The sequence below is a fragment of the Camelina sativa genome, chromosome 6 (genome assembly GCF_000633955.1).
Source record: "Camelina sativa cultivar DH55 chromosome 6, Cs, whole genome shotgun sequence".
NCBI classification, from domain to species: Eukaryota; Viridiplantae; Streptophyta; class Magnoliopsida; order Brassicales; family Brassicaceae; genus Camelina; species Camelina sativa.
This window is the reverse complement of record NC_025690.1, coordinates 16,632,359-16,655,454: the sequence shown is the minus strand read 5'-3', so window position 1 is coordinate 16,655,454 and position 23,096 is coordinate 16,632,359. Positions and strand designations below refer to the sequence as shown.

Genomic DNA, 23,096 nt, shown 5'->3' with positions numbered 1-23,096 from the left:
GAATGTGTGTATGGGCAATCAGAAAGAATACTAACACTTACATAATGTACATATGCTTTGGTTTCCGTTTTAAAAAGCATAAGATGGACGAATGATCAGGCGGGCGGATCTTGGTGCTTTATTGCAAATTCCACCAATTGAATTTTGATAATTTTCATATTCTGTATATAAAATAACTATATAGTACTATAATATTGTGATGCACTAAAATATCTTTTGGATCTGCGCGCCCTTCTGGACGATTAAACCTTTCGTCACTATTGGTTGCTGATACCAATTAACAAACGTGTCACTGTGTTTACAGAAACACAGCTTCAAAATTTTGTTGATGAGTCATATTCAAATGCGACTCGTGGCGCAATGCAAAAGCCAAAATCAATATACTTTTAGTATCTTGAATTTTTTTCTTTTTCAAGTCTGATCAAGAATTTAATGACCACGTTTTTTTTTTGCTTCTTAGTTCTTACATACATTTAATGTCGAAAACCAAATTTCTGAATAAATTGTCGACTCGCTCGTACGAGCCATTAACGTTAAATTTCTTTCAAATTTTTTAGTTCAAGAAGTTATAACACACCAATTACATATTTTCTTATAAATACTCAACGTATCGAGCTATACGTCGCATCATAAATATACAATTACTATAAGAGCTTTCTTAGTTCACCACCATCAGTTTGATGATCTCTAACTGACGCTAGCTGTACGATGAATCTATCACTTAGCGGTAGAAAGATTGCTATCGGATCACCTACGCTCGACGAGTTGCTAAAAGATTGTGACAGTTTCCAAAAAGGAGATTCCCCCGACAGCGTAAAAAGCGATGATCCAGCTCATCACGTGATAGATGTCGAATCCTTACACCTAAAACCTGTCCCGTTCGTCCTAGCCTTCAACAATCTTGAATACGATGTCATACTTGGACGTCGTTTTGGTTTCTCACGGCGAAGCGGAGTAAAGACTCTACTTGATGATGTTTCCGGCGAAGCTTGTGACGGAGATATCCTCGCCGTTCTTGGTGCAAGTGGAGCAGGTAAATCTACGTTGATCGATGCATTAGCGGGGAGAGTTGCTCAGGGAAGCTTAAAAGGCTCCGTAACTCTAAACGGAGAAAAAGTTTTGCAAACTCGACTGCTCAAGGTCATATCGGCGTATGTGATGCAAGAAGATCTTCTCTTTCCGATGCTTACCGTCAAAGAAACCTTAATGTTCGCGTCCGAGTTCCGTCTCCCGAGATCTTTATCCAAATCCAAGAAGATGGAGCGTGTTGAAGCCCTAATTGACCAATTAGGGCTTAGAAACGCGGCGAACACGGTAATCGGAGACGAAGGACACCGTGGAGTCTCTGGCGGAGAAAGACGGCGCGTTTCAATAGGAATCGATATTATTCACGATCCTATCGTCTTGTTCCTCGACGAACCAACGTCGGGATTGGATTCTACAAACGCGTTTATGGTGGTGCAAGTTCTGAAACGTATCGCTCAAAGTGGCAGTATTGTAATTATGTCGATCCATCAACCTAGTGCTCGTATCGTGGAGTTGCTTGATCGGCTTATCATCTTATCTCGTGGTAAAAGTGTGTTCAATGGATCTCCGGCGAGTCTTCCCGGATTCTTCGCCGATTTCGGTCGTCCCATCCCGGAGAAAGAGAACATCACAGAGTTCGCTCTTGATTTAGTTCGAGAACTCGAAGGATCCACCGAAAGAACCAGAAGTTTAGTTGACTTCAATGAAAAGTGGCAACAAAACAAGCTCAGTTTCAGCCAATCTGCTCCACATACCAACATGTTCGAGCTAGACAGCCCATTAACCTTAAAAGAAGCCATCAATGCAAGTGTCTCTAGAGGTAAACTAGTCTCAGGCTCATCTAGAGGCACTCTTGTTTCCATGGAAACAGTGTCTTCATATGCAAACCCGTCATTGTTCGAAACATTCATCTTAGCCAAACGGTACATGAAAAACTGGATGCGGATGCCTGAGCTTGTAGGAACGCGGATTGCTAGTGTAATGGTGACTGGTTTTCTCTTAGCCACTGTGTACTGGAAGCTAGACCACACTCCAAGAGGAGCACAAGAGAGGTTGACCTTGTTCGCTTTCGTTGTGCCCACAATGTTCTACTGTTGTTTAGACAATGTCCCCGTTTTCATCCAGGAACGATACATTTTCTTGAGAGAGACCACACACAACGCCTACAGAACATCTTCCTACGTTATATCCCACTCTCTCGTGTCTCTTCCTCAGCTCATTGCCCCTTCCTTAGTGTTTTCCACGATCACATTCTGGACTGTTGGATTGAGTGGCGGACTAGAGGGTTTCTACTTCTATTGCCTCCTAATCTACGCCTCCTTTTGGTCAGGATCCTCCGTCGTGACCTTCATATCCGGTGTTGTTCCCAATATCATGTTAAGTTACATGGTCGCCATTTCCTATCTCGCCTATTGTTTATTGTTGAGTGGATTCTACGTCAACCGAGATCGGATACCGGTCTACTGGACATGGTTTCATTACATTTCACTACTGAAATATCCGTATGAGGCTGTCTTAATCAACGAGTTTGATGACCCGTCTCGATGTTTTGTTAAGGGAGTCCAAGTATTTGACAGCACTCTTCTCGGAGGAGTATCTGCTTCCGGGAAAGTTAAGCTCCTTGAAACTCTCGGTAATTCTCTGAAAACGAGAATAACGGAGTCCACCTGCTTGAGGACCGGGTCTGACTTACTTGCACAGCAGGGTATTACTGAGTTGAGCAAGTGGGAATGCTTGTGGATTACGTTTGCGTCAGGTCTCTTCTTTAGAATCTTGTTTTACTTTGCGTTGCTGTTTGGAAGCAGGAATAAGAGGACGTGAAGGTTACTAGTCCCCACAAAAACATAGCCACATATTTAAGTAAAATGGTTGAAGGATGTGCCTCCCAATGATGTAATTTTGTGATCAACTTGTTACATTTGTATTTGTTTCATCTTCGTTTGTTTGTGTGTTTTTGGTTTTAAAAAAACTGTAAACTTAATATTTCGATTGATCAAAATAGACAATTACAATTAACAAATAATATAAATTGACAAAAGAAAGTAGGAAAGTGAGGTGATGTTTGAAAAAGTGATGACTACAGTTAGATTTTATACACGTTAATTGCCAACATTCAGTGGGTATTATTTAGTGTCTCAGAATTATTTTCGAATTTTAATATCTCTTTTGTCTAACCGTTCTTAAATCTCATAGAGTGGACAATTTCAAAATATTTTGGTGAATTATGCTATGAACAAATTATACATTCATTAATATATATGGCAAAAAAAAAAAAAAGGTTTTGAGTTTGTTTTGCTCCGCAAAATATACACGTTCGACCACGAAATTTAGTGGATGGATATGCAAAAATATGGCGCATTGCGCGTTGGATAGTAAAGTTCAATGGTCCAAACTCCAAACTCTCACACTCCTTCCGAACTTAAAAAAAAAAAAGACAAAAAATATCTAGTGAATACATGTACCCACTAAATTTAATAAATATTTATTAGTGTGACAGAGATTGTATTATTCACTTCAGTTCACTATCCAATGACTCAAAATTTAAACCATGCATGCATAGCAGCACTATAGGCCAGGACACAATTAAATTCGAACTCAACCCAACAGATCACCGTCGGGCCGGCCACAATTGAAATTAGTGTCACTGACTTAGAATTGAATTATGAGTTTCTTAATACATATATATAATATAATGTATGTGTATACCGTATACGTGCATCTTTTGAAGAAAAACAAATTATATTACGTGTACTACGCAGCAGGTTATTTTTAAAATATTTTTTATTTATTAGTTTTATTTTGTATTTTCTTAAAATACTATTTGTTTTTATGTTATTTGAAATCAAATATCATAATTAATAAAGTTTTTTTTGTAGTGGTTAATGGTAATTTTTTTTGTTTTTCGTATTTTTATAATTTGTTGTAGTTTTCAAAGTAAAAAATGAGGGAACAAATTAGACTTAAACAAATTGTGGTTAATGTAATTTTTGTTACACATTGGTACGTGAGTCCGCGCAAATGATTTTCAAAAAAAATAAATACTTATAAAAAAAACATTAAAATTTACTTTAACGATATATAAATTGGATGATACTGTATATAAATGTGATTTTTTATTATAACTCAAACTTACTCATTATATATCACTACAAAGTACAATATTTTTGCCAATCAAGCTCAATAATTGAAGCCATCCAATTAATTTCAATTTTCCAATACAACATGATAAACTGGGATAAGATTTGCCTTTGTAAAAATTATTCGTGGACGTTGATTAGCTAGCTTTACGACCTTGGAATAAAGTGTTGGGTTTAAATCATTGTCTCCTTCTCCACAAGATACCTTTTATAAAATTTTGAAGTCTTGGTCATGCTTAGGAGAACTAACGGTTTGAACCAAACATCTTGAATCAATTTCTGAAATGAAGGTGGTGATTCTGTTTTTAATGGTGTTCTCAATATGGCATGTGACTGTAGTAGGTGAGCGATGAGTATTGCGATGAAGTCGGTTGTTTCGTTCTGTCCATAACTCATATATTGAAGCCTGCCTGCACCTCAAAGTGCGCCACCAACCATTCTAGATATTCCAACTACATAACCGATGATTCTAATCTATCATCTGTTGTTTGCTACAAATCAAAGATGAAATTTTTGAAATTTACTAAAATCGAAAGGGAAATAAAAAATAATAATGATAATTTTCACATAGAGAGTTCTCGAAGTAGTAGTAAGTAACATGTGTTATACTAAACCTTGAAAAAAGAAAACGTTCTGGTCCAGAGCAGCAATTTTCTCAATATCATCTTCATTCAAGACCTAAGTCAACAAAGAAGAGGTGAGTCGATTTTACACAAACACTAATATTTTTTTGAGCCCGAAATCCGCAAAACCCGCCTATATTTAAGCCCTTCTCGGCCCGGCCCAAAATATTTCTAAGCCTATATTTCAAGCCCGACCCGACTCTAACAGGGCTACAAGATTTTTTGGACTTTTCCGGGCTTATTTTACGGATCAAAAATTCTAACTTATAAGTTAGTTTATAATATGTGTCAAAAAGGAGTTTAAAAGATGCAATATAAAACAAATCAATCAAAATTTAAATAACTCATCTATATTTACTAAAACTAACTTAATTTTTTCTATAATAATAATCTAAAATAATAATAAAAAATTAAAAACCAAAATTTTTTATATACTTTAACCAAATAAAAAATATATATAATTCATATAAAATATCACAGATAAAGATTTTAAAAATATTAAGTAATTTTATTAAGTAAATATGAAAAATAAGATTAGAGTTTTATTTACAATCAAATATTGCAATCAAACAAAAATGTTAACAAAAAAGTATAATTATATTTGTATAAGGTCTTTTCGGGCCGGTCCGACCCCGATCGGGCTAAGCCCTAAAAAATCTAAAGCCCGAACGGGCTGAGTCAAAAAGGCCCAATTTTTCTGGACATCTATTTAAGTCTTAGCACGGTGTTTTTCAAGAACGGACTGGACTGCGGGCTTTAGGCCTAATTGATATGCCTAGTGACACATAGTTTTTTTTTTATTGGTTTAAAAATCTTAGTTGTATTAATTCAAATGTTTTTATTAGCTATTGTCTATCCCCTATATATTAAAAGAGAATCACTCTCACAAAAAAAGCTGATGTGTTGCGCTTATGTAACTTTTTTAATAATGGGGCATTTTAAAAAATACCCCTTTTCCAAGTCCCTTTTTAAAAATACCTCTTCATGTTGACCATTTTTAAAAGGGATTTTAGCACTCACACCCACTTTAGGGTAAACTTCTTTCACAAAAACCCACTTTCCCAACTCTCTATACTTTTGTGAGTTTGTTGCTTAGGTGTCCATGTCTTTTTTTACAATTTTGTCCTCAGAAGAATTTTGATGGAGGATAAATCTTTTTGAATCGTTCTTTTTCTTTCTCTCTCTCTCACCTCTTTTTTTTTTAGACAAAGGTTCTCTCCCTCTCCTCTTTCTCTTTTTCTCTTCCTTTTCTTTAATTGTACTAGTTATATATATTTATTTTTATACAATAAGTTATGATTTAATTTTTTCCTACATTTTATGATCTATATTAATATATTTTAGATGAACTATTGTACATTATGGTAAAATGACAACATCAAATCCATATATTTATGGTCTTGTGGATACCAATCAATTCAGGTGTCCATGACAACATATCTATATGGAAACATATTATCGAAGTAATACCCATCAATTCAGAATAGAAGTAATACCCATCAATTTAGGTATCCATGACAACATGTCCATTTGGAAATATATTATCGATTGGGATTATAGTGCAATTTGTGGATACAATATTTGTCCACATGGATAACTATTTGTGGATACAATATTTGTGGATACAATATTTGTCAAACTTATCCAAATGGATAACTATTTGTGGATACAATATAAGTAATAGATAACCCTCACACAACAAAACTCAAACTTTTTCTCAGATTGAACGAAAACTAATTCAATTTTTAAAAAGCTCACAATACCACAATTAATTCGTAAAATCACAATAAAACCAAGAAAACCCATATCGAATTTCATATAATCTAAAGTGATAAGGAAAGAGATCTAAAGATTTCACTTTCTCTGGATTTTCACTATTGTTGGAATGGTTTTTGAAAAATTTAGAAAAGGAATGGGAGAGAGAAAGAGAGAAAAACAAAAACAAGCTTTTCTCTTTCAATGGATTAACAAAAGCAAAACAAAAAAGAAGAAAATGTATTGTTTGGTTGAATAATTGGGAGGATGGTGAGTTAGATTTTTTTGTTGGTTGATAAATTGGAGGAATCATGGTTGAAGAAGAAGAAGAAGATATATTGTTTTCTCTCTCCATAATTAAAATCTACATAGGTAAGTTAATTGGAAGAGAGTTGGTTTGTTTAGTTTGAGGGGTAAGTGGTAATTTTACAAAAAGAAAGTATAGTGATAGTAGAAAGTGGGTGTGTATGTTAATAGTTTAGGAGAAAGTGGGTGTAAGTGCAAAATTCTCTTTTTAAAACTACCCTTTTTTATGTACAAAATGACCAAATTACCCTTTCTTTGAATGACAACAAGAATGTACGGTCACCAAAATCAAAAAAACTTTCCCACCAAAATCAAAAAAAATTCCCGCCAAAAATGAAAAATTTCCCCGCCAAAAATGAAAATTTTCCCGCCAAAAAAAAAATTTCCCGCCAAATTTTTGAAATTTATACCTTTTAAAAACTTTGTAAACGTTTTTAAAAACTTTGTAAATTCGTTTACAATAAAAACCTTATAAAAACCTTGTAAACATTTTTACAAGGTGTTTAAAAACCTTGTAAACGCTTTTAAAAACTTTGTAAAAACGTTTACAAGGTGTTTAAAAACTTTTAAAAACCTTTTTAAAAACATTTTGAAAACCTTTTAAAAACCTTATAAAAACCTTGTATACTAGATTGTTTAAGGAAATACCTCGATAACGTGTTGTTAAACTAGAGAATCGAATGAAGGAATTCTCTTGTTCTTATTCATTGATCAGTTCGAGGTTACATATGTATAGTCAAGGGCAAAGCCCAATTACATTAGGAATACTAAACCGACCTAGATAAAAGGATAAGGCCGATGGGCCTTATGGCCTTGGACGGACACGGGCCATGTACGGGACCCCCTAGCGTATTGCAACGATCCCTTAGCATCGGCATGGTTATGTCATCCAAGGGAGAGTGTTATAAACCACTTTACGGATGGACTCCATAACCAGGTCCATACACGGCCCGTTCATGGCCCGTGTCCGTCCAAGGCCATAAGGCCCATCGACCTTATCCTTTTATCTAGGTCGGTTTAGTATTCCTAATGTAATTGGGTTTTGCTCTTGACTATATATTTTTTAAATACCTTCTAAAACATTTTAAAACTCTTTTCAAAATCTTGTAAAAACGTTTACAAGGTGTTTAAAATGTTTTATAAGGTAGAAACCTTATAAAACCTTTTAAACACCTTGTAAATTTTTTTGGCGGGAAATTTGGCGGGAAATTTTTTTTGTCAAAATTTTTTATCAAAATTGTTTTGACAAAAAAAAAAATTAAATTATTCCGAAAATTTTTTGGCGGGAAAATATATTGAAAATTTTTTTGGCGGGAAAATTTTGTTTTTCTTTTTATTGAATAAAATATTTTTCATCTAAAGGTAAAATGGTCATTAAAAATTAAAGGAGGGCAAAAATAAAAATGGCCAAAAAATGGTTATTTTTTAAAAGGGATATTTTAAAAATAGTATTTTTAACAAATTTTCTTTAATAATTGTTCTTACTTTTCATTGTTATTTACATAAACATGCCACTAGAATATTATGAGCGAGTATTTTTTCTATTAGTTTTTAAATATGAAAGATTTAATCAATTATTAAATTTGAAAATATATTTAATTATCATTTTCATAACTTATTTACTTATTAAAAGTAAAAACATTTCACAAACAAGAGAAAAAATTATTCATTTATTTATTACTTTTATCATTTTTCTCATTGCACTTTTATACTTAGGATTAGTTTAAATTAAATCAATTAGTTTAAAATATTGCTTTATCTATTTAATGGTATAGTGATATAGATAATAATGTGAAACAAAAAAAATATGTGAATTTGATTTTTAGAAATAGAAAAAGACATCAAAACTTTCTATACCACCTCAAAATTCTTTTCCAAGTTTAAATATTTCATGGGTGAAACTTATATTACAGAAAATAAACGCAAATTTGAATAAACGAAAATAAATTTACTTACATATTTTATTTTATGCAAACGAATCTTAAATCTCAAATAATAATTTACTCATAAAATTTTATTTAAACCGATTTATCTCGTACATAGTGCGGGTTGATACCTAGTTGGTTTTAGTTGAGGTGTCAAGACCAGCTTCAATATTGAAGCTGATGTCTCACAAAAGAAAGCAACACATTCTTCTTTTATTGTATTGATTATATAAATTATATAATATATTATACATATTATATAATATAATGTATGTGTATAATGTGGTCAATTTATTCACTCAGTTTTACAACGTAAAAATTTTCTTTCGAATTTGGCAGAAGTTAATTTTTGTATTAATGACTATTAAATGACAAAAGTAAAAACATTCCAGCACACATTTATAATCACATTTATAAATTTCGACAAATACATTTAAAGCATATAAATAAGCAGTTAACTTGGAGCCACATAATTTGCAAAACTGAAATTTTAAGTTTTCACACTGATTCGACTGACATCGTATGCATTAGCTAAGTCCACCTTTCCAGATTAATTATTATGCTTTCTCAATTTGTGACGTTGATGTATTTCCTGCTTGCTCTAGTCTTTTGTAATTCGCAAACTCACATGGATTATTTCAGGTTCAGTTGGATTTTTAATTCGATAATACATTAATACGTCAGCCCAGTGTTTATGAACAACCGGAACTCAAATCTAGAGAGCACTCATTGTGGGCTTTCAGGCTAAGGATAACAACTATTTTGTCTTAATTGTTTATTAATTTTTTAATTTTCACCAAAGTAAATGTGATATTATGGATATATACATGTACATGTCATTGCAACCGATTAATTTCTTCTTAATTTTTGATTTACATATATTATAAGTGATATTGTTGGTTTGGACCTTAAATATATCAAGAACCCCTACAGTTTTTAACGCAATTCTACAGTATAAAAATAAATCCAAAAATAAGTTTAACGTTTAAACCTTCATCAGTACATATATGCCTTATATGGATATATATTTTTTAGGTGTTATGAACAAATGCATCAATTTTCAACTTAAGAGAAAATCCAGTTCATATATTCTGTTATTTTTTTGTTTGTGATTTTACAGTAATTCTCTTCATTTTTGTTTGTGATTGAAAACCAGATTTTTTTAATAGAAAATGAACTAATATGTATCTCTATTTCCTAGATAAGAGATTTTTATTAATTAATATCTCTATATTTTTTTAATTCGTATAGAAACTTCAATAAATACAAACTAAAAAAAAGTTTATCATGTTCCATTTATCTTCAACAACATAAATCAAATATAGTCATTATATCATTGATTTATCATTAAATCAAATATAAGCCTTTATCAACCTAACAAAAAAAGAGAGGTGGGCGCGTGAGTTCTACTCGGAGCTCTCTCCTCTCTCCTCCTTTCTCTTCTTCTGATCACAACTCCGTGCACCGAGTGAAGGTTCCTCCGGCGATTCCGGCGTTGAAGATGAACTACTGGTCCATGGCGCTTCATCCGTAGTCCATTGCACCTACCGGTGAGGTCATCAGATCGAAATCAAGGGAGTTTGTGGCGAGGAGAAGCTTCCGCAGGACAATTCCGGTAAGAGCTCTACCGGCGGCGTGGCTTTCCGGTTAGAAGAAGGTAGTTTTCGGTGAGGAATGAGAAAGATACGGCGGTTAGATCTGAACGGCTGGAGATGCAGGAGGTTTTGTCACGGCCGGTGTTTTGACGGGGGAGGTCTACCGCCGGAAAGGCAAGGTTAAGCCACCATCGATGGCTGTTTAGATCTACTCCCTACTGCTCTATCTCTATCAGATTGAACCATGGCTTCCGGATTGTTAGATCGGTTTCTTCTTCCTTCTCTATACAACTCTACGGTGGCGGGATGGTGATGGTCCTGTGTCACCTTCTCTGTTTGACTCTCGTCTTCCTGGCTCGCCGGTGGTCCTGGGCCGACGAGTATCCGCAACTTCGTGGGAAGGCGGCTGCACTAGGGTTCTCCTTTGCAGATTAGGGTTTTTGGCTCATACCGGTTAGCTACCAGTTTAGTTTGATATATCCGAGTTAATTTTGATCTTTGTTATCTGGTTTGATTTGTTGTAATCGGACTGGACTCTAAGGAGATAATTGTATGGGCCTATTCCGGAAATAGTCCATTGGGCATATATGTTTATAAATTGAAAGCTTTTTAACAAAAAAAAAAAATAAGCCTTTATGAAGATTCGATAATATCTTTCATCTCTTAGAATTAAAATATAGAAGACTAAAAAGTCTTTGTTGGATCCGAGTTTTCAACCACCAATTGTCGCTACATCTTCCAATCAAATGTATAAAAAGAGAGAGAGACAAAACAAAAGCGAGTAACTCCACGTGCTTACACATCCAACACTCGTAATCGCAACTTTTGCTACCTACCCTTCTCTCTTCTCTTCTTATAATAATTTATCCCCAAAAGAAAAAGAAAAAAAAGGGTTATAACACTAGTAGTATCAATCAAACCAACTCAAAAATGTCTTCCTCCTCCGTTGTCGTCTCTCCGTCTCCGCTTCCTACCGTCGCGAAGCTTCATGTAGATTCCGTCACGTTTGCACCGTCCGTCAAGTCACCAGCCTCCTCCAATCCACTCTTCCTCGGTGGCGCAGGTTCGGTTGTCGTTTCCTCTGTTTTTGTCTTCGTCTTTTTGCAGACTATGTGATCCGTTTGCTAACATATATATACGCGCAGGTGTACGAGGCTTGGATATCCAAGGAAAATTCATCATTTTCACCGTCATTGGAGTATACCTAGATGCTAACGCCGTCCCATCACTCTCCCTCAAGTGGAAGGGCAAAACCGCAGAGGAGTTAACTGAATCTGTCCCCTTCTTCCGTGAAATCGTCACAGGTACTTAATTCCTTATATAACACCAGTTACTTAATTTACACGTCAAGTTAGATTATTAGACCAACTTAGTTTAACTTCCTTCAATTTGCTCTTTAGGTGCGTTTGAGAAGTTTATTAAGGTGACTATGAAACTTCCGTTAACTGGACAGCAATACTCGGAGAAAGTAACGGAGAATNTACCGTCGTAGGAGTATACCTAGATGCTAACGCCGTCCCATCACTCTCCCTCAAGTGGAAGGGCAAAACCGCAGAGGAGTTAACGGAATCTGTCCCCTTCTTCCGTGAAATCGTCACAGGTACTTAATTCCTTATATAACACCAGTTACTTAATTTACACGTCAAGTTAGATTATTAGACCAACTTAGTTTAACTTCCTTCAATTTGCTCTTTAGGTGCGTTTGAGAAGTTTATTAAGGTGACTATGAAACTTCCGTTAACTGGACAGCAATACTCGGAGAAAGTAACGGAGAATTGTGTGGCTATATGGAAATCTCTAGGGATTTATACGGAGTGTGAAGCCAAAGCTGTGGAGAAGTTCTTGGAGATTTTCAAGGAAGAAACCTTCCCTCCGGGTGCATCAATCCTCTTTGCTCTCTCCCCACACGGCTCTCTTACGGTAACTTTGCTACCATAACGATTCAGAACTTCCCTCCGGGATTTATAGTTTGCTTTGGCGTTTTACATAATTGTAACTGTAAATGCCAAAACCAGTATGAGATACTCTGTTTGTGTGTTTAAGTATATTTTAAATATGAACACTAATGTACAAGTAGCGTTTGAAATAATAGTAGTTACAACGTGTAGGTTTGGAATACTTTATTGACATGGAGTTGTTGTGAATGTATTTTGCAGGTTGCGTTTTCTAAGGATGATAGTATTCCTGAAACCGGGAAAGCTGTGATCGAGAACAAACTGTTGGCGGAGGCTGTTCTGGAGTCCATCATCGGAAAGAACGGCGTTTCTCCGGGGACTAGATTGAGCGTTGCCGAGAGATTAGCTCAGCTGATGAAGGAGAACAAGGTCGAAGAGGAAGAGAACTGAGAATGATATAGATTTCTCTTGAGTATTTGGTGTTTTATGTTTTTCTATGTCGAATCCTAATGTTATTTAGTTTCAATTGGATGTTTTCAACTGTTTTCAAGAATAAGAATAATCCAAGAGTATCATGGAATAGGATGAAAACTGTATTATCATTAGCTGGTCTTGATTCTAGAGATTACACTGAACGAAACCAAGTGATCAAAAAATTATAGGGAACAGAATTTTTGGTCAACAAATTGCCTCATAATCTATGCCTCCTTTTGGTCAGGATCCTCCGTCGTGACCTTCATATCCGGTGTTGTTCCCAATATCATGTTAAGTTACATGGTCGCCATTTCCTATCTCGGCTATTGTTTATTGTTGAGTGGATTCTACGCCAACCGATATCGGATACCGGTCTACTGGACATGGTTTCATTACATTTCACTGCTGAAATATCCATATGAGGCTGTCTTAATCAACGAGTTTGATGACCCATCTCGATGTTTTGTTACGGGAGTCCAAGTATTTGACAACACTCTTCTTGGAGGAGTATCTGATTCCGGGAAAATTAAGCTCCTTGAAATTCTCGGTAAGTCTCTGAAAATGAGAATAACAGAGTCCACCTGCTTGAGGACCGGGTCTGACTTACTTGCACAGCAGGGTATTACTGAGTTGAGCAAGTGGGAATGCTTGTGGATTACGGTTGCGTCAGGTCTCTTCTTAAGGATTTTGTTTTACTTTGCCTTGCTGTTTGGAAGCAGGAATAAGAGGACGTGAAGGTTACTATTTAAGTAAAAAGGTTGAAGGATAAGTCTCCCAATGATACAAAGAGACAAACAAGTGATGAAGTTGTTACATTTCCTACTTTTTTTTTTTTTTTTCCAATTTTGTGATAAAATTGTTACATTTGTATTTGTTTCATCTTTCTTTGTTTGTGCTTTTTTGGTTAAAAAAACTGTAAAAATAATATTTCGATTGATACAAATAAAATAAATTGGAAAAAAAAGAGTAGGAAAGTGAGCCGATGTTTGAAAAAAGTGATGACTACAGTTAGATTTTTACGCACGTTAATTGCCATTTGCCAACATTCAGTGGGTACTATGTAGTGTCTCAGAATGAATTTCGAATTTAATGTCTCTTTAGTCTAACCGTTCTTAAATCTCATTGTCACAGAGTACACAATTTCGAAATATTTTGGTGAATTATGCTCTGAACAAATAATATATATAAATTCATTAATATATGGCAAAAAGAAGTTTTGAGTTTGTTTTGCTCAGCAAAATACACACGTTCGACCACGAAATTTAGTTGATGGATATGCAATAATATGGCGCATTGCACGTTGGATGGTAAAGTTTAATGGTCCAGACTCCCATACTCCATATATACTTCCGAACTTCCATATTATAGAAATGGGCAGTAAAAATCTAATGAACTAGTAGATATCTCGTGATTTAAGCACGGGTCAACATTAAAAAAAAAATTCTAATATAATAATAAAAGTTAATGTTATATTTTTTTAACAAAGTTATTTTGTTTGAGATAATATTTATTTTAATTGTTCTGTAAATCTTTTTTTTCCACAAATGAAATATATTGATTAAAGAGAATCTTTAGAGAGAGAGTTATTTAGCCAAATTGTTCTGACTCTGTTTCAAAGCCAGATTGGCAAAATTATCGTATATTACAGTTTTATATTGTTTTTGTTGTATTTGCATCATTATTTTGTGAAATATGTAGTAGTAATTTTAATATTATAATTTTGAACAAAAAATTATTAATTTATCATCTATATAAATTTAGTTTTACCAACCTGCTAATGTGGAAATTAAAACACACATTCTTTTTAGATAGAGTAATATATCTTCGTTTTAAAAAATTCAAATCACAACATATGCAGAATACATTCTGCATTTTACTAATTATAAGTATTATATGAAAATTCCAAACAATTTGTAAAAAATATATATAGATAAAGATGATAGGAGAATCATAATTTGAAATCTTAACAAAATCTTCGAAATTTAGTTATTAAAAATAATTATATTGTGTATCTGGATAGAAAATCTTCGTTTTTGAAATTCTGATTGGTTTATATTTTTAAAAAATATATTCAGTAATTTTGGTCCATAATTTATTAGAGAGATTTTTTTTTTCATAGATTTTTTATATTTGATCTGTTAGCGTTTTTATTTTTAATTAATTAACTAAGATTAATTCAATTTTTCTAATGGCAATGAATGTAATTTTTTACACATTTTAAGGTTAGTTTCATATTTGTACTTTCCAATTAATATAGTAGGATTAATCAGAATAATTAACTATTTTAATTATTTAAAATAATATTGTTATTGTTTTGTTTGATATATAATTATTTAATTTAACTGATTGTTTATTTTTCAGTTTATACAGTTTAATGATTGATTTTCTATTTTTTATTTTTATTTTGGAACACATATATAGAAAAGAAATTTGCTATTAATAAGAAATTTAAGTAGAATTAATTAGTTTCTATAAAAAATTGATTTTTGTCGATTTACCATATTTTACTTATTGCGTGCAATTTTGTATGTAGGAACTAAAATTTTAAATAAGCAAAATTAAAAGGTTAGAATCTAAAATGTACTTCAAAAATGTAAATATAGATAATAATAAAAAAAATCTAGTGAATAAATGTAACCACTAAAGTTAATAATATATATTGGTGTGACAGACATTGTATTATTAACTATTCAATGACTCGAATTTAAACCATGCATAGCATTAGTAGTATAGCATGACACAATTAAATTCGAACCCAACCCAATAGATCAGCGTCTGGCCGGCCACATTTAAAATTAGTGTCACATACTTTTTTTTGCTTGTCAAAGTGTGTCACAAACTTTTCCTTTTTGTCAAAGTGTGTCACAGACTTGAATTGAATTGAATTATATGAGTTTTTACACATATATAATGTGTGTGTGTATAGGACGTGCATTTTTTCAAAGAATAACAAACTAGAAGATCAAGAATGGACAAATCAAGATATATGGAGATTTAGGATGTGAAAATTTTAATTACGGCATGTTTGTACCGGGATGAACATAATACTAATAATCAAGATTTTATGGAGTAAAAATAGAGTTGGTATTTTTATTAACGAGAAATGAGGTCGTCACTTACGAATAGTCAAAATTATGTTCGTCAGTTTACAGGATAATTAACACCAGAACAATGACAAGCTCAGAAGTGGGAATGAATTACACAAAAGGCAATAAACTCAGTATTCGATGCAAAGTATTGCTCTCTAGGTAATGTCTAGGTGTTAGGATGGTGATCCCAATAAATATACTCTGCTTTTATAGACGACTGTTGACCTAAAGGTGCCTAAGATTTCAACCTAAATTTCCGAATTGCCCTCTGCAGAGCTTAGCAGGCTTTTGTTTAATTTGTCGGGCCAGAATTTCAAATTAATATATTTAAAAAATCTTGTTGGGCCGAATGGTATATAAGGACAAAACCCATATCTAACATGGCCGTACATATAACTATATAAAGAACATAGGGAGTAAATAATTCATAAGACCAGTTATGTGAGGTGTAAATAACCAAATACAAATCCGAGTTTGGCTACTGAACAAACATGACGCATGTGAATTATAATGTGACTGATGTATTCACTAGTTTTACAACGTAAATATTTCTTTCGAATTTGGTAGAGGTTGATTTTGCATTAATGACTATTAAGTGACAAAAGCACAAACATTCCCGCACACATTTATAATCACTTGTGTTAGGTGTATATAAAATGGACAATACATTTAAAGCATAATTTGCAAAACTGAAAATTTATGTTTCCACACTGATTCGACTGACATCGGGCATGTTTGTTTGGTTGACGCAGGTACTTGCGGCTGCGACAGATGCAGGTATGTTTGTTCGTTTGCTTGCCGCAGGTACCTGCGTCAAGACGATGCGGCAAACGCTGCGATCTGCGTCTAACATTTTTAAACGTTATTTTGATTCAGCGATTAAAAATGTAAACGCAGCCGCTGCCGCAGTCGTCTGCGTCAACCAAACGAACAAGCCCATCGTATGCATATTAGCTAATTCCACCTTTCCAATTTATTATGCTTTCTCAGTTTGTCATGTTGATGTATTTCCTGCTTGGCTCTAGTCTTTTGTAATGGCAGAAATGCCCGAACCATTATGCTTGGAGTAAGTATTACGATTTTTTTTTCCCCTGATTATAGTAAACTATGAATCAGTTTGTTTAGCTAATTTGTTTTTGTTAAACCTATTAAATATTTTTATTTATTCTTCTTTTCTTAAAACCTGTAACTTAAGAAGGGAAAAAAGAAACTATAAGTAAAGTAAGACAAGACAAAATTAGAAAACCATAGACCATATTTCTTTTAAACGTAAGAGAAATTCAGTTGCAGGGAAAAAAAATCCAGTTCATATATTCTGTTCTTTTTTGTTTGTGATTTTAATTCTCTACATTTTTTGTTTATAGTTGAAAGTCAAATTTTTTTTGTTTTGATAAAAAGTGAATTAATATATATTTCCTCGCATTTAGCATTTGTGTGTTGTCTCTTTCGTCTCGTAACAAAAGTCTTCGGCGCGACAAAACTATAACGTCGCGCAACTCAAACTCTCTGTAAACACTTGCCTTGTTTCAGCGTCAATTAAAATACCAGCTCCGCTCTTACTCCCAAATTGCCGTATTATCTATATTGTCGCGACTTAGCATCAACAAATATCTCTATATTTTTTTTTTTTCATATAGAAATTTCAATAAATATAAACTAGCTTAAAGTTTATCATGTTCCATTTATCTTTAACAACATAAATCATATAAATCATTTACCTATAATGATTTACCAAAACTCTGGAAGAAGATAAGCCTTTATGAAATTCAATAATATATTTCATATCTTAAAATTATAATATATAAACCCAAACCAAAAACCTAAGCTGCAACGAAACTTAAAGGAATAAGAGCGTAAACAAAAAGTCTTTGTTTGGTATAAGGGGATCCGAGTTTTAAACCATCAATTGTCACTACATCTTCTAGTCAAATATAAAAAGAGAGACAAATCTCAAAAGTTCGTTTAGTCCACGTGCTTACACATCCAACCAAACCAAAAAACCTAAGCTGCAACCAAACAAAGATCGTTAACAATAAGTCTTTGTTAGGTATAAGGGGATCCGAGTTTTAGACCACCAATTGTCACTAAATCTTCCAATCAAATGTATAAAAGAGAGACAAATCTCATAAGTGAGTTAAGCTCAACACTCGTAATCGTAACTCAACTATGTCTTCCTCCTCCGTTGTCGTCTCTCCGTCTCCGCTCCCTACCGTCGCGGAGCTTCATGTAGATTCCGTCACGTTTGCACCGTCCGTCAGATCACCGGCCTCCTCCAATCCACTCTTCCTCGGTGGCGCAGGTTCGGTTGTCGTTTCCTCTGTTTTTGTCTTCTTCTTTTTGCTGACTATGTGATCCTTTTGCTAGCATATAAATACGCGCAGGAGAATTCATAATGCCGTCCCATCACTCTCCCTCAAGTGGAAGGGCAAAACCGCAGAGGAGTTAACGGAATCTGTCCCGTTCTTCCGTGAAATCGTTACAGGTACTAAATTCCTTATATAACACCAGTTACTTAACTTACACGTCAAGTTAGATTATTAGACCAACTTAGTTTAACTTCCTTCAATTTGCTCTTTAGGTGCGTTTGAGAAGTTTATTAAGGTGACTATGAAACTGCCGTTATTTGGACAGCAATACTGGGAGAGAGTGATGGAGAATTGTGTGGCTATGTGGAAATCTCTAGGGATTTATACGGACTGTGAAGCCAAAGCTGTGGAGACGTTCTTGGAGGTCTTGAAGGACGAAAACTTCCTTCCCGGTGCATCCATTCTTTTTGCTCTCTCCCCAAACGGCTCTCTTACGGTAACTTTGCTACCATAACAATGACTTGATTTATAGTTTGATTTGGCGTTTTACATTATTGTAAGTTCAATTTAAATGCCAAATTGCAATGAGATACTCTGTTTTCATGTTTAATAAACACTTGCGTTAGTGAATGTTTTAGTATTTTAAATGTGAACAGAACACTAATGTAGAAGTAGCGTTTGAAATAATAGTAGTTATAACGTGTAGCTTTGGAATATTTTATTATGGATTTGTTGTGAATTTTTTGCAGGTTGCGTTTTCTAAAGATGATAGCATTCCTGAAACCGGGAAAGCTGTGATCCAGAACAAATTGTTGGCGGAGGATGTTCTTGAGCTTTTCATCGAAAAGAAAGTTGCTTGTCGAGGGGCTAGGTTGAGTGTTACCGAGAGATTAGCTCAGCTGATGAAGGAGAACAAGGTCGAAGAGGAAGAGCACTGAGAATGATATAGATTTCTCTTGAGTATTTGGTGTTTTATGTTTTTCTATGTCGAATCCTAATGTTATTTAGTTCCTTCTGAATGTTTTCCACTATTTTTAAGAATAATCCAAGAGTATCATGGAATAATGTTCATTCTGAATGTATTTGGTGTTTTGGCATTGGTTTTGAACTTTTCGGTTACATTATTGAGGTTTTTGATTCTATTGAATAAGAGAAAATTCATAAGGGCGAAAAATTGGTCATAAACATCAACGTTTCAAGCTCAAATCAAAGAAGCAAACAAAACACTTATATGAAAATTTGGTCTCCCACAGAGAAGGTCGTTTTGATGGGTCAGAGATGTTCAGCCCTGTATGTTAGGTTTTGAGTTAAGCTTTAGATCCGCATGCATATCCGTGATCACCTAAAAATATGTAAAGATACTGGGCCGACATGCATTTTTTTGGACCACCATAGTAATATCCGTAGGAATTAACGTGGAGTTCCACAATCTCATCAATGTGTATTTGTGTCTTGCATTCATGTCTAACATAACATTTAGATGCAACATCCAGATTCGGCATTTAAATGTTGTTCACTTATTAAATTAGGTTTTGTGTATGGTATTGTATTTGGATACAATTTTGTCCGTTTGTTAATTTGAAGAAATATATGAATGTAAAATTTACTTATCCTATAACAACTAACAAGAAAATGTTTTGTTGTGTTTTAATTATAATAACCAACGTAATTTGTTTTAATTAAATTAAAAATTTACAAAATACTTTTATGCATAAATTAATATTCGTATGATAATAATTCCTATAAGTTTTGAGATTTTATCCCCTAAATATAAATTCACGATTTATGTGCTAAAAATGGATGCTCACAACACAAATGTTGTATAAAACAGTTTAGCTTTAAAAACGAGATTTCGTAGTTTTTAAAACTAGATTCGACACTTTTAATATTAAAGATTTAAAATGTGAGTCTATAGTTTTAGTGTCAACATACGACTCTATAATTTTGGCGCCATATCATGATTCCATAAAAAGCATCAAAAATATAAGTTTACAACTATCGCGCTTGAACAAGACTTTGTAAATTTGATTTTCAAACACGATTTCATTATTTTTTATGCTAGATCACAATTCTCAATCATTTATATTAACACAAAATTTTGTGATTTTGGCGTTAGAAAGGTGACTTCGCAGAAATAACCATATTTTTTAAACACGCTCTTAAGTCTTAACCAAACACGCTCTTAAATATATTACTTTTAAAACAATATTAATATTTGAAAAGAATCACGAGTTTATCGTTTACAGAAGCGTCGTTTTAAGCAATATTTGGTTGTTAACGTAACAACGGAGTGGTAGGTCAGATTTTTAAATGCTAAAACCAATTTGCAATTTCGTCCAACCAAGCGTTATCACTAGGAGGAAGCACGTGCTTCACGATTTTGATAACCTTAGAATAGATGTCGACTGGTGTTGGTAATTTCCTAATTTTTGTACGTATATACGGGAATTTGGCAAGAATAACCAACACAAAAAACTACTAATTAAGTGAGTAACCTGATCTAACCATCTTACTATTATATATTTTGTATTGTCTTAATGGCAGCTATATTCTTGTTGCATATATAAGTAACAGTTGTTATTGTTTACTCTTCCCTTTTCTTTACGTGGATATTTTCAGTTTCTCCTTCGTATTTATATATTTTATCTTTCTCTTATTTCCTCCTTTGAGCTAAATGGCCCTATAAACAACAAATTATACTATTAAAAACAACACAGAAAATATTTTATGCACAATGTTTTTTTTTTATATATATGCAAACTTTGTTACTCTTCTCGTAGAACACTGTCAGAGTGTCGGTCGTTTTTTTTCTTCATACTATATAAAAAGGGACTATATACTCTCCTTTCATCCCCTATATCACTTTTCTACAATTTATTTTCACCTTTTTATTATAAACTTTATAATTCAAACTATTGTGCACCAAATTAGTCCCATACCCGAAGAACCGATGTGCATATTTATCAGTCTAGGTGTGGCTTTTAATATTTAATGGTGAAGTCCTGCGAGCCACAAAACGTTAGCTTCTGAATTCATGGCCCTTCGTGCTCCACACCAATCATATCTCTGCATTTATTATCTTTCCTTCTAAAAAGTTTAGATATGAACCTAATTACCTGAATACAATATAACTTCGTGGCACCATCATGCTCCATACAATTACTGTTTTGCCTTTCTCAGTTTTCTTTTCTATAAAGATTGAGAGGTAAATTTAACTGCACTGGTAAGTGGTAACTATAACCTCTCTTGATTAACTAATTCATTTTCCTAACATCTAAAAACATTTGTATTAACTTGATCATAATGTTTACAAGGATTTGGTAGTATTGAATAAACAGAGAAATTGTATGCGCTTTATTTCTTTGGGCAAGTCTTACTCGCAAAATTAAAGAACCCACTAACGAACCATTAATTATGTTATTTCAGTCTTCGTAATCATCTTTAGTTAAAATAGCAACTTCATAGCATGATACACCGTACGTAATTCTATAATTGTTCTTGTATCAGCGACAACAGCTATAGACTTATTGGTAGTTTCCATCACACTCATCGCTAAGATATTTGCCACTCTAGTAGAAAAGGCGGCCAAATCAACAATATTGATGGTATTTTTTAAAGAAAAACAAAAAAAAGAACTCGATTAGAGAGAGACAAAAGATTATCAACATAAATAGAACTCAAACAAAAGAACAAGACCAAAGGACAATTCACATTCCACCCTAAACCAAGTGAACGGCAATAAAGTCAAAAGAGATACGACAAAAGACTCAAATCTCTTGCGAAGGAGACGATAATAAAGTCAATGTCAAATTGCTTATCACACCATACTGCATATTCTTAAATGAGTCTCCGCCCATGTGAACTCCATGAATAACATCAAACATCTTTGGCCATTAATCTATCATCCATTAATCCTAATGTCGCTGCAATGACATTGATTATACAGCAATTACATACGATTGTCATTATCTACCAACCACACCAGTACTGTTTTTAATATTAGACTCACAATCCGTTGGATATTAGGGAGCGACGAAGAGAGCATCATAATAATTCAAATTGTATCTATATCGTTTCGTTGCAGTTTACGATATTTTATTAGTTTATATTCTTTCTATTTAATAAAAAAAATATTATTTTGACATATTTCACATAAACTAAAAAAATTTAAATTATACATACAAGTATATCTCTGCTTAATAAGTGACTAATGATTTAGATTTAATGAAAATTAGTTTTGAGTTAAAAGTAAATTAAAAATTTATAAAAATCATATTGGAAATATAAAATGATATTATTTGTGAAACAAAAACAAATCTTTTTCATCAAATAAAAAAAAATCTCGAAAATAACACTCTTTGTTAAAGATAAAAAAAAATATTAATTCTACTATTTAGAGACGTGTTTTTCATTTCTTCTGTATTTTTGTTTATTTTGAATTTTCAAAATCCAAACTATAATTATAAATGAGCTTATTTTACTCTCTTTATAAATATGATGAGAGAGAGAAGTGGCCACTGCTCGATATATACAACAACAGCAACAACAACAAAAATCTCTTTATAAATATGATGAGAGAGAGAAGTGGTCACTGCTCGATATATACAACAACAGCAACAACAACAAAAATCTGAACTATGAGAGTTTTTTTTTGGCTCCATGAAAGAAGAAGATAATTGAAGTTTAACAAGTAAGTTCAATATTTTCAGAAGTTTAGTAAATAACAGTTCTTTTTACTTTTATATGATTCATGATCTTTATACTTTAAACTTTAAAGGTCAATAGACTAAGAAATCATGAATCTTGTCTCACCATTATTAAACTTATCCTTTACATATGTGGTTCTTGTGAGTTTTTTTTCTTCATATATATAACTTATTACTAACTTTACATAGGATTTTAAGCAATTATAGTATGTACTTCTCTCAAGAATACTGAATCCACATTTCGTAAGCATATCATATA

General features: G+C 33.3%; 3 protein-coding genes across 4 annotated transcripts; all 3 read left to right on the top strand.

Moving 5' to 3' along the window:
• Positions 487-3,019, top strand: LOC104791796 (ABC transporter G family member 19-like). Its single transcript, XM_010517766.2, has one exon. It carries the CDS (start codon positions 709-711, stop codon positions 2,845-2,847), a length of 2,139 nt encoding a protein of 712 aa, XP_010516068.1. The 5' UTR covers positions 487-708; the 3' UTR covers positions 2,848-3,019.
• Positions 11,166-12,867, top strand: LOC104791797 (chalcone--flavonone isomerase 1). Of its 2 annotated transcripts, XM_010517767.2 has the most exons (4): positions 11,166-11,430; positions 11,513-11,671; positions 12,064-12,287; positions 12,524-12,867. In XM_010517767.2, the coding sequence occupies exons 1-4, from the start codon at positions 11,298-11,300 to the stop codon at positions 12,710-12,712; spliced, it is 705 nt and encodes a 234-aa protein (XP_010516069.1). In that variant the 5' UTR covers positions 11,166-11,297; the 3' UTR covers positions 12,713-12,867. The 2 variants fall into 2 exon arrangements, with proteins under 2 accessions (XP_010516069.1, XP_019102363.1); XM_019246818.1 differs by lacking the exons at positions 11,166-11,430; positions 11,513-11,671 and adding an exon at positions 11,858-11,967.
• LOC104699139 (chalcone--flavonone isomerase-like) lies at positions 18,073-19,255 on the top strand. Its single transcript, XM_019246819.1, has 3 exons — positions 18,073-18,307; positions 18,404-18,627; positions 18,881-19,255. Exons 2-3 carry the CDS (start codon positions 18,433-18,435, stop codon positions 19,067-19,069), a joined length of 384 nt encoding a protein of 127 aa, XP_019102364.1. The 5' UTR covers positions 18,073-18,307; positions 18,404-18,432; the 3' UTR covers positions 19,070-19,255.

Bases quoted from the DNA above. Each gene is read 5' to 3' on its own strand.
- LOC104791797 (XM_010517767.2), top strand. From the start codon at position 11,298: ATGTCTTCCTCCTCCGTTGTCGTCTCTCCGTCTCCGCTTCCTACCGTC. The intron at 11,431-11,512 runs GTTCGGTTGTCG...ATATACGCGCAG, and splicing joins ACTCTTCCTCGGTGGCGCAG to GTGTACGAGGCTTGGATATC. The intron at 11,672-12,063 runs GTACTTAATTCC...TTTGCTCTTTAG, and splicing joins CTTCCGTGAAATCGTCACAG to GTGCGTTTGAGAAGTTTATT.
- LOC104699139 (XM_019246819.1), top strand. From the start codon at position 18,433: ATGAAACTGCCGTTATTTGGACAGCAATACTGGGAGAGAGTGATGGAG. The intron at 18,628-18,880 runs GTAACTTTGCTA...AATTTTTTGCAG, and splicing joins CCCCAAACGGCTCTCTTACG to GTTGCGTTTTCTAAAGATGA.
- LOC104791796 (XM_010517766.2), top strand. From the start codon at position 709: ATGAATCTATCACTTAGCGGTAGAAAGATTGCTATCGGATCACCTACG.